The sequence below is a fragment of the Bombina bombina genome, unplaced genomic scaffold (genome assembly GCF_027579735.1).
Source record: "Bombina bombina isolate aBomBom1 unplaced genomic scaffold, aBomBom1.pri scaffold_1298, whole genome shotgun sequence".
NCBI classification, from domain to species: domain Eukaryota; kingdom Metazoa; phylum Chordata; class Amphibia; order Anura; family Bombinatoridae; genus Bombina; species Bombina bombina.
This window is the reverse complement of record NW_026511003.1, coordinates 50526-65359: the sequence shown is the minus strand read 5'-3', so window position 1 is coordinate 65359 and position 14834 is coordinate 50526. Positions and strand designations below refer to the sequence as shown.

Below are 14834 nucleotides of genomic sequence, written 5' to 3'. Positions count from 1 at the left end.
GTGTCACTTACAGTCCCCTCACTCCCTAGCTAGTGTCCTTACAGCCCCCCCATGTTAGAGCCGTCGGTGTAACTGCTAATATGTGTCACTTACAATCCCCTCACTCCCTAGCTAGTGTCCTTACAGCCAGTCCCCATGTTAGAGCCGTCGGTGTAACTGCTAATATGTGTCACTTACACTCCCCTCACTCCCTAGCTAGTGTCCTTACAGCCAGTCCCCATGTTAGAGCCGTCGGTGTAACTGCTAATATGTGTCACTTACAATCCCCTCACTCCCTAGCTAGTGTCCTTACAGCCAGTCCCCATGTTAGAGCCGTCGGTGTAACTGCTAATATGTGTCACTTACAATCCCCTCACTCCCTAGCTAGTGTCCTTACAGCCCCCCCATGTTAGAGCCGTCGGTGTAACTGCTAATATGTGTCACTTACAGTCCCCTCACTCCCTAGCTAGTGTCCTTACAGCCAGTCCCCCATGTTAGAGCCGTCGGTGTAACTGCTAATATGTGTCACTTACAATCCCCTCACTCCCTAGCTAGTGTCCTTACAGCCAGCCCCCATGTTAGAGCCGTCGGTGTAACTGCTAATATGTGTCACTTACAATCCCCTCACTCCCTAGCTAGTGTCCTTACAGCCAGTCCCCCATGTTAGAGCCGTCGGTGTAACTACTAATATGTGTCACTTACAGTCCCCTCACTCCCTAGCTAGTGTCCTTACAGCCAGTCCCCATGTTAGAGCCGTCGGTGTAACTGCTAATATGTGTCACTTACAATCCCCTCACTCCCTAGCTAGTGTCCTTACAGCCCCCCCATGTTAGAGCCGTCGGTGTAACTGCTAATATGTGTCACTTACAATCCCCTCACTCCCTAGCTAGTGTCCTTACAGCCCCCCCATGTTAGAGCCGTCGGTGTAACTGCTAATATGTGTCACTTACAGTCCCCTCACTCCCTAGCTAGTGTCCTTACAGCCAGCCCCCCATGTTAGAGCCGTCGGTGTAACTGCTAATATGTGTCACTTACAATCCCCTCACTCCCTAGCTAGTGTCCTTACAGCCCCCCCATGTTAGAGCCGTCGGTGTAACTGCTAATATGTGTCACTTACAATCCCCTCACTCCCTAGCTAGTGTCCTTACAGCCAGTCCCCATGTTAGAGCCGTCGGTGTAACTGCTAATATGTGTCACTTACAATCCCCTCACTCCCTAGCTAGTGTCCTTACAGCCAGTCCCCATGTTAGAGCCGTCGGTGTAACTACTAATATGTGTCACTTACAATCCCCTCACTCCCTAGCTAGTGTCCTTACAGCCCCCCCATGTTAGAGCCGTCGGTGTAACTGCTAATATGTGTCACTTACAATCCCCTCACTCCCTAGCTAGTGTCCTTACAGCCCCCCCATGTTAGAGCCGTCGGTGTAACTGCTAATATGTGTCACTTACAGTCCCCTCACTCCCTAGCTAGTGTCCTTACAGCCCCCCCATGTTAGAGCCGTCGGTGTAACTGCTAATATGTGTCACTTACAATCCCCTCACTCCCTAGCTAGTGTCCTTACAGCCAGTCCCCATGTTAGAGCCGTCGGTGTAACTGCTAATATGTGTCACTTACAGTCCCCTCACTCCCTAGCTAGTGTCCTTACAGCCAGTCCCCATGTTAGAGCCGTCTGTGTAACTGCTAATATGTGTCACTTACAATCCCCTCACTCCCTAGCTAGTGTCCTTACAGCCAGTCCCCATGTTAGAGCCGTCGGTGTAACTGCTAATATGTGTCACTTACAATCCCCTCACTCCCTAGCTAGTGTCCTTACAGCCAGTCCCCCATGTTAGAGCCGTCGGTGTAACTGCTAATATGTGTCACTTACAATCCCCTCACTCCCTAGCTAGTGTCCTTACAGCCAGTCCCCATGTTAGAGCCGTCGGTGTAACTGCTAATATGTGTCACTTACAGTCCCCTCACTCCCTAGCTAGTGTCCTTACAGCCCCCCCATGTTAGAGCCGTCGGTGTAACTGCTAATATGTGTCACTTACAATCCCCTCACTCCCTAGCTAGTGTCCTTACAGCCAGTCCCCCATGTTAGAGCCGTCGGTGTAACTGCTAATATGTGTCACTTACAATCCCCTCACTCCCTAGCTAGTGTCCTTACAGCCCCCCCATGTTAGAGCCGTCGGTGTAACTGCTAATATGTGTCACTTACAGTCCCCTCACTCCCTAGCTAGTGTCCTTACAGCCAGTCCCCATGTTAGAGCCGTCGGTGTAACTACTAATATGTGTCACTTACAATCCCCTCACTCCCTAGCTAGTGTCCTTACAGCCAGTCCCCATGTTAGAGCCGTCGGTGTAACTGCTAATATGTGTCACTTACAATCCCCTCACTCCCTAGCTAGTGTCCTTACAGCCAGTCCCCATGTTAGAGCCGTCGGTGTAACTGCTAATATGTGTCACTTACAATCCCCTCACTCCCTAGCTAGTGTCCTTACAGCCCCCCATGTTAGAGCCGTCGGTGTAACTGCTAATATGTGTCACTTACAATCCCCTCACTCCCTAGCTAGTGTCCTTACAGCCCCCCCATGTTAGAGCCGTCGGTGTAACTGCTAATATGTGTCACTTACAATCCCCTCACTCCCTAGCTAGTGTCCTTACAGCCAGTCCCCCATGTTAGAGCCGTCGGTGTAACTGCTAATATGTGTCACTTACAATCCCCTCACTCTCTAGCTAGTGTCCTTACAGCCAGACCTCATGTTAGAGCCGTCGGTGTAACTGCTAATATGTGTCACTTACAATCCCCTCACTCCCTAGCTAGTGTCCTTACAGCCAGACCTCATGTTAGAGCCGTCGGTGTAACTGCTAATATGTGTCACTTACAGTCCCCTCACTCCCTAGCTAGTGTCCTTACAGCCCCCCCATGTTAGAGCCGTCGGTGTAACTGCTAATATGTGTCACTTACAATCCCCTCACTCCCTAGCTAGTGTCCTTACAGCCAGTCCCCATGTTAGAGCCGTCGGTGTAACTGCTATATGTGTCACTTACAATCCCCTCACTCCCTAGCTAGTGTCCTTACAGCCAGTCCCCCCATGTTAGAGCCGTCGGTGTAACTACTAATATGTGTCACTTACAGTCCCCTCACTCCCTAGCTAGTGTCCTTACAGCCAGTCCCCCCATGTTAGAGCCGTCGGTGTAACTGCTAATATGTGTCACTTACAATCCCCTCACTCCCTAGCTAGTGTCCTTACAGCCAGTCCCCCCATGTTAGAGCCGTCGGTGTAACTGCTAATATGTGTCACTTACAGTCCCCTCACTCCCTAGCTAGTGTCCTTACAGCCCCCCCATGTTAGAGCCGTCGGTGTAACTGCTAATATGTGTCACTTACAATCCCCTCACTCCCTAGCTAGTGTCCTTACAGCCAGTCCCCCATGTTAGAGCCGTCGGTGTAACTGCTAATATGTGTCACTTACAGTCCCCTCACTCCCTAGCTAGTGTCCTTACAGCCCCCCCATGTTAGAGCCGTCGGTGTAACTGCTAATATGTGTCACTTACAATCCCCTCACTCCCTAGCTAGTGTCCTTACAGCCAGCCCCCCATGTTAGAGCCGTCTGTGTAACTACTAATATGTGTCACTTACAATCCCCTCACTCCCTAGCTAGTGTCCTTACAGCCCCCCCCCATGTTAGAGCCGTCGGTGTAACTACTAATATGTGTCACTTACAATCCCCTCACTCCCTAGCTAGTGTCCTTACAGCCCCCCCCCATGTTAGAGCCGTCGGTGTAACTGCTAATATGTGTCACTTACAGTCCCCTCACTCCCTAGCTAGTGTCCTTACAGCCAGTCCCCATGTTAGAGCCGTCTGTGTAACTGCTAATATGTGTCACTTACAATCCCCTCACTCCCTAGCTAGTGTCCTTACAGCCAGTCCCCATGTTAGAGCCGTCGGTGTAACTGCTAATATGTGTCACTTACAATCCCCTCACTCCCTAGCTAGTGTCCTTACAGCCAGTCCCCATGTTAGAGCCGTCGGTGTAACTGCTAATATGTGTCACTTACAATCCCCTCACTCCCTAGCTAGTGTCCTTACAGCCAGTCCCCCATGTTAGAGCCGTCGGTGTAACTGCTAATATGTGTCACTTACAATCCCCTCACTCCCTAGCTAGTGTCCTTACAGCCAGTCCCCATGTTAGAGCCGTCGGTGTAACTGCTAATATGTGTCACTTACAATCCCCTCACTCCCTAGCTAGTGTCCTTACAGCCCCCCCATGTTAGAGCCGTCGGTGTAACTGCTAATATGTGTCACTTACAATCCCCTCACTCCCTAGCTAGTGTCCTTACAGCCAGTCCCCATGTTAGAGCCGTCGGTGTAACTGCTAATATGTGTCACTTACAATCCCCTCACTCCCTAGCTAGTGTCCTTACAGCCAGTCCCCCATGTTAGAGCCGTCGGTGTAACTGCTAATATGTGTCACTTACAATCCCCTCACTCCCTAGCTAGTGTCCTTACAGCCAGTCCCCCATGTTAGAGCCGTCGGTGTAACTGCTAATATGTGTCACTTACAATCCCCTCACTCCCTAGCTAGTGTCCTTACAGCCAGTCCCCATGTTAGAGCCGTCGGTGTAACTGCTAATATGTGTCACTTACAATCCCCTCACTCCCTAGCTAGTGTCCTTACAGCCAGTCCCCATGTTAGAGCCGTCGGTGTAACTGCTAATATGTGTCACTTACAATCCCCTCACCTCACACCGTTTCTCCCTGACTGCTGCACAGCATTCTATAGACACAAGACGAATATTTCACAAACGGGAGATAGTTTTACAGAGCTGTGAGCTTTGCTGTCACGCTGTGTGTATTACGGACGTATTCATATGCAGTTAAATCACTGCAAGGTTTATCATTTTTAGAAGCTTAAGCAGCAAAACTGCCAATACATCTCAATTACAAACGTTTTCTTTTTATGCTTTATTTAAAATAGCCCATATTTTTTATGTGTATAATTCCCTTTTACAGAGGGATCTCTCAGTCTACAAAATTGTCATGGGTCTAGCAAGACTGAACGCACCACATAAAATGTGCACAGCACAAGCGCTTCTCACGTATACTCACCGGCTTCTGGCTTATTCAAGTCATAGATGCGCAGCAGTTTGTCCTGACCGGCAGTCAGCAGATTCACGCTATCCTGTGTAGAGATGTACAGTCACATCAGTTTGCCACAGTGGAGAAAAAAATTATTTAACATGCGCTGGGACTCGCACACTTAAGCTGAACACCACTAGCCACCTCTTAGTGCAGCTCAATAGGATGAAAGGTCACCTAAACCCAGAAAATGTCCAGAAGTTATGGGCCCCTATACTTGCTGCGGCACCAGCACCCTCACTAGCGCCATCTATCCTCTGCGGCACATACGCCCTCTAGCTGCTGCGGCAGATGCGCCCTAAAACCTCTGCGGCACTTTCTGGATGCACTACAGTCTGTCCCACATTACTACTGCCTGCTCTAATTAGGTGACTAGTGAGAGTGTGGCCAAGATGGAAGAGTCAACTAAAACATCCAGCAGTTGTCTGACTGGCGTTCCATTTACTTCCTGTCTGGTCTCCCCAGTCGGCGCTACAGGCGCGTTAGCAAGCCCCTCCGGTCTCCCCAGTCGGCGCTACAGGCGCCTTAGCAAGCCCCTCCGGTCTCCCCAGTCGGCGCTACAGGCGCCTTAGCAAGCCCCTCCGGTCTCCCCAGTCGGCGCTACAGGCGCCTTAGCAAGCCCCTCCGGTCTCCCCAGTCGGCGCTACAGGCGCCTTAGCAAGCCCCTCCGGTCTCCCCAGTCGGCGCTACAGGCGCCTTAGCAAGCCCCTCCGGTCTCCCCAGTCGGCGCTACAGGCGCCTTAGCAAGCCCCTCCGGTCTCCCCAGTTGGCGCTACAGGCGCCTTAGCAAGCCCCTCCGGTCTCCCCAGTCGGCGCTACAGGCGCCTTGACAAGCCCCTCCGGTCTCCCCAGTCGGCGCTACAGGCGCCTTAGCAAGCCCCTCCGGTCTCCCCAAACTGCGCTACAGGCAAGAAATTCTAGAGCTGGAAAAACACAAAGTACTGTAATTGAATGTGAAGAAATAGGAAAAAAAAAAGATAGTCTAGCGCTGTGCAAAGTGAGGGACAATAAACATCAGTTACCTCTGTAAAGTCAACACTCTTCACAATGTGTTTGTGCGCCAGGGTCAGCAGCTCGTCTCCGGTGACCGCGTCCCATAACTTACTGAAAGAACAATAGAGCGTTACCCCTGAATAAGAACACTTGAGGGCACACAATAAAGTCATGTTTCTTTAGTGTTACTATAACGTATACAAATACAATTTTGATTCATTAGTGGGGCCACTGAAAATTATGTGGCGCCCAGTCCATTACGTTACCCGGCGCCCAGCCCGTTACCCGGCGCCCAGCCCGTTACCCGGCGCCCAGCCCGTTACCCGGCGCCCAGCCCGTTACCCGGCGCCCAGCCCGTTACCCGGCGCCCAGTCCTTTACTTTACCCGGCGCCCAGTCCTTTACTTTACCCGGCGCCCAGTCCTTTACGTTACCCGGCGCCCAGTCCATTACGTTACCCGGCGCCCAGCCCTTTACCCGGCGCCCAGCCCTTTACCCGGCGCCCAGCCCTTTACCCGGCGCCCAGCCCTTTACCCGGCGCCCAGCCCTTTACCCGGCGCCCAGCCCTTTACCCGGCGCCCAGCCCTTTACCCGGCGCCCAGTCCTTTACCCGGCGCCCAGTCCTTTACTTTACCCGGCACCCAGTCCGTTACGTTACCCGGCGCCCAGTCCGTTACGTTACCCGGCGCCCAGTCCGTTACGTTACCCGGCGCCCAGTCCGTTACGTTACCCGGCGCCCAGTCCGTTACGTTACCCGGCGCCCAGTCCGTTACGTTACCCGGCGCCCAGTCCGTTACGTTACCCGGCGCCCAGTCCGTTACGTTACCCGCGCCCAGTCCGTTACGTTACCCGGCGCCCAGTCCGTTACGTTACCCGGCGCCCAGTCCGTTACGTTACCCGGCGCCCAGTCCGTTACGTTACCCGGCGCCCAGTCCGTTACGTTACCCGGCGCCCAGTCCGTTACGTTACCCGGCGCCCAGTCCGTTACGTTACCCGGCGCCCAGTCCGTTACGTTACCCGGCGCCCAGTCCGTTACGTTACCCGGCGCCCAGTCCGTTACGTTACCCGGCGCCCAGTCCGTTACGTTACCCGGCGCCCAGTCCGTTACGTTACCCGGCGCCCAGTCCGTTACGTTACCCGGCGCCCAGTCCGTTACGTTACCCGGCGCCCAGTCCGTTACGTTACCCGGCGCCCAGTCCGTTACGTTACCCGGCGCCCAGTCCGTTACGTTACCCGGCGCCCAGTCCATTACGTTACCCGGCACCCAGTTAATAACTTACGCAGTGAAGTCTGCCGCGGCTGTGGCGGCTTTCGTGGCATCTTTATTAAGGGTGGCTCCCCAGACAGCACCTTTGTGACCCAAGAAGGTGCCGATCCAGTCGCCGGTGTCTCCCTGCCGCAGCATCGGTTTGCCATCTGTAAAGGAAGATAAGAAATGACATCATTATGTGCCAGCCATAGCATAGGGCCCTGCAGGGGCCACACACTGGGGGTCAAGAAACCAAGCCCGAGTCTGCTCACCTTTACAGGCGCTGATGAGGAAGTAACCGTACGGGGTGATGCGGCTAAAGGCCAAATCCACAACCGGCCGAGTGTGACCGGAGCAGGTGAGGGGCGTCTGCCGCATGGCCATGGTAGCTCTCGGTGTCACGGCCCGGGAGTCGGTAGCTCGGTGTCACGGCCCGGTAGCTCGGTGTCACGGCCCGGGAGTCGGCAACGGCAACACTCACAAACCACAACGAGCACTAACTATTCGTTGGCTAAACCATCGCTGGTGACGTCATCTTAACAGGACACTCGTCGCAACCCTGTGACTGTAACACAGCAGTGGTCATATTCAGTAAGGGCAATTAACAGTGGCCATTTTTAGTGAGGGCAACTGTCATATTCAGTAAAGGCAATTAACAGCGGCCATTTTTAGTGAGGGCAACTGTCATATTCAGTAAAGGCAATTAACAGCGGCCATTTTTAGTGAGGGCAACTGTCATTCAATAAAGGCAACAAATAAGTCTATATTCCGCGTCTCGGCAGCCATATTGATGAAGGGCAAACTAGTTACGGCGGCCATGTCTACTTTGGGCAGTACCGGTATCACGTGTGTCGTTACATGTCAGGAGTAGCGGGTAATTCATGATGCTGAAGTTAGCTACTTATTCGGCCAGCTTCTTATTCGAATGCTGAAGTTAGCTACTTATTCGGCCAGCTTCTTATTCGAATGCTGAAGTTAGCTACTTATTCGGCCAGCTTCTTATTCGAATGCTGAAGTTAGCTCCTTATTCGGCCAGCTTCTTATTCGAATGCTGAAGTTAGCTACTTATTCGGCCAGCTTCTTATTCGAAGATTCAAGTTAGCTACTTATTCGGCCAGCTTCTTATTCGAATGCTGAAGTTAGCTACTTATTCGGCCAGCTTCTTATTCGAATGCTGAAGTTAGCTCCTTATTCGGCCAGCTTCTTATTCGAATGCTGAAGTTAGCTCCTTATTCGGCCAGCTTCTTATTCGAATGCTGAAGTTAGCTACTTATTCGGCCAGCTTCTTATTCGAAGATTCAAGTTAGCTTACTATTCACCCAGCATCCTATTCTAGTTAGCTTCTTATTAATGAAATAAATTATTTATTAAACAACAATTAGCAAAGTTAATATTATATTAATCATTACATTTGGCACCAAAGGTGGCACCATCATTTTCATTAATTTCAATAGGGAAATTCTGAATAAGATAACAAGCTTTTAAGCTTGGCTCACTCACATTTTACTTGTTTTATACTAATTGGACATCCCTCTATAGAAAAAGAATCAATCTAGCCCGAGCCAAATTATATTGATCATGTAATATGGCACCAAACCTGGTACCCTAATTTCAATGCATTTCAATGGGAGATTTTGAATCAGTAACCAAGCATTTACTCTATGAAAACCATCTTGGCTCACTTACATTTTACTTGTTTTATACTAATTGGGCATCCTTCTATATAAAAAGAATCAATCTACCCTGACCCAAATGATATTGATCATGTAATATGGCACCAAACCTGGTACCCTAATTCCAATGCATTTCAATGGGCAATTCTGAATAAGTAACTAAGCTTTTAATCTATGAAAACCATCTTGGCTCACTCACATTTGGCTTGTTTTATGTTAATTGGACATCCCTTTATCTAAAAAGAATCAATCTAGCCTGAGCCAAATGATATTGATCCTGTAATATGGCACCAAACCTGGTGCCCTCATTTCAATGCATTTCAATCGGAGATTTTGAATAAGTAGCCAAGCTTTTAATCTATGAAAACCATCTTGGCTCACTCACATTTGGCTTGTTTTATACTAATTGGACATCCCTCTATCTAAAAAGAATCAATCTAGCCTGAGCCAAATGATATTGATCATATAATATGGCACCAAACCTGGTACCCTAATTTCAATGCATTTCAATGGGAGATTTTTAATAAGTAACCAAGCATTTACTCTATGAAAACCATCTTGGCTCACTTACATTTTACTTGTTTTATACTAATTGGGCATCCCTCTATAGAAAAAGAATCATTCTAGCCTGAGCCAAATGACATTGATCAGTAATATGGCACCAAACCTGGTACCCTAATTCCAATGCATTTCAAATGGCAATTCTGAATAAGTAACCAAGCTTTTAATCTATGAAAACCATCTTGGCTCACTCACATTTGGCTTGTTTTATGCTAATTGGACATCCCTTTATCTAAAAAGAATGAATCTATCCTGAGCCAAATGATATTGATCATATAATATGGCACCAAACCTGGTACCCTAATTTCAATGCATTTCAATGGGAGATTTTGAATAAGAAACCAAGCATTTACTCTATGAAAACCATCTTGGCTCACTTACATTTTACTTGTTTTATACTAATTGGGCATCCCTCTATATAAAAAGAATCAATCTAGCCTGAGCCAAATGATATTGATCATATAATATGGCACCAAACCTGGTACCCTAATTTCAATGCATTTCAATGGGAGATTTTGAATAAGTAACCAAGCATTTACTCTATGAAAACCATCTTGGCTCACTTACATTTTACTTGTCTTATACTAATTGGGCATCCTTCTATATAAAAAGAATCAATCTATCCTGACCCAAATGATATTGATCATGTAATATGGCACCAAACCTGGTACCCTAATTCCAATGCATTCCAAAGGGCAATTCTGAATAAGTAACCAAGCTTTTAATCTATGAAAAACATCTTGGCTCACTCACATTTGGCTTGTTTTATGCTAATTGGACATCCCTCTATTTAAAAAGAATCAATCTAGCCTGAGCCAAATGATATTGATCATGTAATATGGCACCAAACCTGGTACCCTCATTTCAATGCATTTCAATGGGAGATTTTGAATAAGTAACCAAGCATTTACTCTATGAAAACCATCTTGGCTCACTTACATTTTACTTGTTTTATACTAATTGGGCATCCCTCTATAGAAAAAGAATCAATCCAGCCTGAGCCAAATTATATTGATCATGTAATATGGCACCAAACCTGGTACCCTAATTCCAATGCATTTCAATGGGCAATTCTGAATAAGTAACTAAGCTTTTAATCTATGAAAAACATCTTGGCTCACTCACATTTGGCTTGTTTTATGTTAATTGGACATCCCTCTATCTAAAAAGAATCAATCTAGCCTGAGCCAAATGATATTGATCCTGTAATATGGCACCAAACCTGGTACCCTCATTTCAATGCATTTCAATCGGAGATTTTGAATAAGTAGCCAAGCTTTTAATCTATGAAAACCATCTTGGCTCACTCACATTTGGCTTGTTTTATACTAATTGGACATCCCTCTATCTAAAAAGAATCAATCTAGCCTGAGCCAAATGATATTGATCATATAATATGGCACCAAACCTGGTACCCTAATTTCAATGCATTTCAATGGGAGATTTTGAATAAGTAACCAAGCATTTACTCTATGAAAACCATCTTGGCTCACTTACATTTTACTTGTTTTATACTAATTGGGCATCCCTCTATATAAAAAGAATCATTCTAGCCTGAGCCAAATGACATTGATCAGTAATATGGCACCAAACCTGGTACCCTAATTCCAATGCATTTCAAATGGCAATTCTGAATAAGTAACCAAGCTTTTAATCTATGAAAACCATCTTGGCTCACTCACATTTGGCTTGTTTTATGCTAATTGGACATCCCTTTATCTAAAAAGAATGAATCTATCCTGAGCCAAATGATATTGATCATATAATATGGCACCAAACCTGGTACCCTAATTTCAATGCATTTCAATGGGAGATTTTGAATAAGAAACCAAGCATTTACTCTATGAAAACCATCTTGGCTCACTTACATTTTACTTGTTTTATACTAATTGGGCATCCCTCTATATAAAAAGAATCAATCTAGCCTGAGCCAAATGATATTGATCATATAATATGGCACCAAACCTGGTACCCTAATTTCAATGCATTTCAATGGGAGATTTTGAATAAGTAACCAAGCATTTACTCTATGAAAACCATCTTGGCTCACTTACATTTTACTTGTCTTATACTAATTGGGCATCCTTCTATATAAAAAGAATAAATCTATCCTGACCCAAATGATATTGATCATGTAATATGGCACCAAACCTGGTACCCTAATTCCAATGCATTCCAAAGGGCAATTCTGAATAAGTAACCAAGCTTTTAATCTATGAAAAACATCTTGGCTCACTCACATTTGGCTTGTTTTATGCTAATTGGACATCCCTCTATTTAAAAAGAATCAATCTAGCCTGAGCCAAATGATATTGATCATGTAATATGGCACCAAACCTGGTACCCTAATTTCAATGCATTTCAATGGGAGATTTTGAATAAGTAACCAAGCATTTACTCTATGAAAACCATCTTGGCTCACTTACATTTTACTTGTCTTATACTAATTGGGCATCCTTCTATATAAAAAGAATAAATCTATCCTGACCCAAATGATATTGATCATGTAATATGGCACCAAACCTGGTACCCTAATTCCAATGCATTCCAAAGGGCAATTCTGAATAAGTAACCAAGCTTTTAATCTATGAAAAACATCTTGGCTCACTCACATTTGGCTTGTTTTATGCTAATTGGACATCCCTCTATTTAAAAAGAATCAATCTAGCCTGAGCCAAATGATATTGATCATGTAATATGGCACCAAACCTGGTACCCTCATTTCAATGCATTTCAATGGGAGATTTTGAATAAGTAACCAAGCTTTTAATCTATGAAAACCATCTTGGCTCACTCACATTTTACTTGTTTTATACTAATTGGGCATCCCTCTATATAAAAAGAATCAATCTAGCCTGAGCCAAATTATATTGATCATGTAATATGGCACTAAACCTGGTACCCTCATTTCAATGCATTTCAATGGGAGATTTTGAATAAGTAACCAAGCTTTTAATCTATGAAAACCATCTTGGCTCACTCACATTTGGTTTGTTTTATACTAATTGGGCATCCCTCTATATAAAAAGAATCAATCTAGCCTGAGCCAAATGATATTGATCATGTAATATGGCACCAAACCTGATACCCTCATTTCAATGCATTTCAATGGGAGATTTTGAATAAGTAACCAAGCTTTTAATCTATGAAAATCATCTTGGCTCACTCACATTTGGCTTGTTTTATACTAATTGGGCATCCGTCTATCTAAAAAGAATCAATCTAGCCTGAGCCAAATTATACTGATCATGTTATATGGCACCAAACCAGGTACCCTAATTTCAATGCATTTCAATGGGAGATTTTGAATCAGTAACCAAGCATTTACTCTATGAAAACCACCTTGGCTCACTCACATTTGGCTTGTTTTATGCTAATTGGGCATCTCTCTATCTAAAAAGAAGCAATCTAGCCTGAGCCAAATTATATTGATCATGTAATATGGCCCCAAACCTAATACCCTCATTTCAATGCATTTTAATGGAAGATTTTGAATAAGTAACCAAGCTTTTAATCTATGAAAACCATCTTGGCTCACTCACATTTGGCTTGTTTTATACTAATTGGGCATCCCTCTATATAAAAAGAATCAATCTAGCCTGAGCCAAATGATATTAATCATGTAATATGGCACCAAACCTGGTACCCTCATTTCAATGGTAGATTTTTAATAAGTAACCAAGCTTTTAATCTATGAAAACCATCTTGGCTCACTCACATTTGGTTTGTTTTATACTAATTGGGCATCCCTCTATCTACAAAGAATCAATCTAGCCTCAGCCAAATGATATTTATCATGTAATATGGCACCAAACCTGGTACCCTCATTTCAATGCATTTCAATGGGAGATTTTGAATAAGTAACCAAGCTTTTATTCTATGAAAATCATCTTGGCTCACTCACATTTGGCTTGCTTTATACTAATTGGACATCCCTCTACCTAAAAAGAATCAATCTAGTCTGAGCCAAATGATATTGATCATGTAATAAGGCACCAAACCTGTTACCCTCATTTCAATGCATTTCAATGTAGATTTTGAATAAGTAGCCAAGCTTTTAATCTATGAAAATCATCTTGGCTCACTCACATTTGGCTTGTTTTATACTAACTGGGCATCCTTCTATCTAAAAAGAATCAATCTAGCCTGATCCAAATGATATTGATCCTGTAATAAGGCACCAAACCTGGTACTCTCATTTCAATGCATTTCAATGTAGATTTTGAATAAGTAGCCAAGCTTTTAATCTATGAAAACCATCTTGGCCCACTAACATTTGGCTTGTTTTATACTAATTGGGCATCCCTCTATATAAAAAGAATCAATCTAGCCTGAGCCAAATGATATTAATCAAGTAATAAGGCACCAAACGTGGTACCCTAATTCCAATGCATTTCAAAGGGCAATTCTGAATAAGTAACCAAGCTTTTAATCTATGAAAAACATCTTGGCTCACTCACATTTGGCTTGTTTTATGCTAATTGGACATCCCTCTATCTAAAAAGAATCAATCTAGCCTGAGCCAAATGATATTGATCATGTAATATGGCACCAAACCTGGTACCCTCATTTCAATGCATTTCAATGGGAGATTTTGAATAAGTAACCAAGCTTTTAATCTATGAAAACCATCTTGGCTCACTCACATTTTACTTGTTTTATACTAATTGGGCATCCCTCTATATAAAAAGAATCAATCTAGCCTGATCCAAATTATATTGATCATGTAATATGGCACTAAACCTGGTACCCTCATTTCAATGCATTTCAATGGGAAATTTTGAATAAGTAACCAAGCTTTTAATCTATGAAAAACATCTTGACTCACTCACATTTGGCTTGTTTTATACTAATTGAGCATTCCTCTATATAAAAAGATTGAATCTAGCCTGAGCCAAATGATATTGATCATGTAATATGGCACCAAACCTGGTACCCTAATTCCAATGCATTTCAATAGGCAATTCTGAATAAGTAACCAAGTTTTTAATCTATGAAAACCATCTTGGCTCACTCACATTTGGCCTGTATTATGCTAATTGGGCCTCCCTCTATATAAAAAGAATCAATCTAGCCTGAGCCAAATTATATTGTTAAAGTAATATGGCACCAAACCTGGTACCCTAATTTCAATGCATTTCAATGGGAGATTTTGAATAAGTAACCAAGCATTTACTCTATGAAAACCATCTTGGCTCACTTACATTTTACTTGTCTTATACTAATTGGGCATCCTTCTATATAAAAAGAATC

The 14834-nt window shown here is 44.9% G+C and overlaps 1 protein-coding gene across 1 annotated transcript; it reads right to left on the bottom strand.

Moving 5' to 3' along the window:
* Window positions 1–4917: 4917 nt before the first annotated feature.
* STRAP (serine/threonine kinase receptor associated protein) lies at window positions 4918–7909 on the bottom strand. The gene is made up of 4 exons (XM_053696402.1): window positions 7620–7909; window positions 7379–7514; window positions 6129–6210; window positions 4918–5149 (listed from the first exon to the last, which is right to left on the bottom strand). The coding sequence occupies exons 1-4, from the start codon at window positions 7729–7731 to the stop codon at window positions 5063–5065; spliced, it is 417 nt and encodes a 138-aa protein (XP_053552377.1). The 5' UTR covers window positions 7732–7909; the 3' UTR covers window positions 4918–5062.
* Window positions 7910–14834: the final 6925 nt, after the last annotated feature.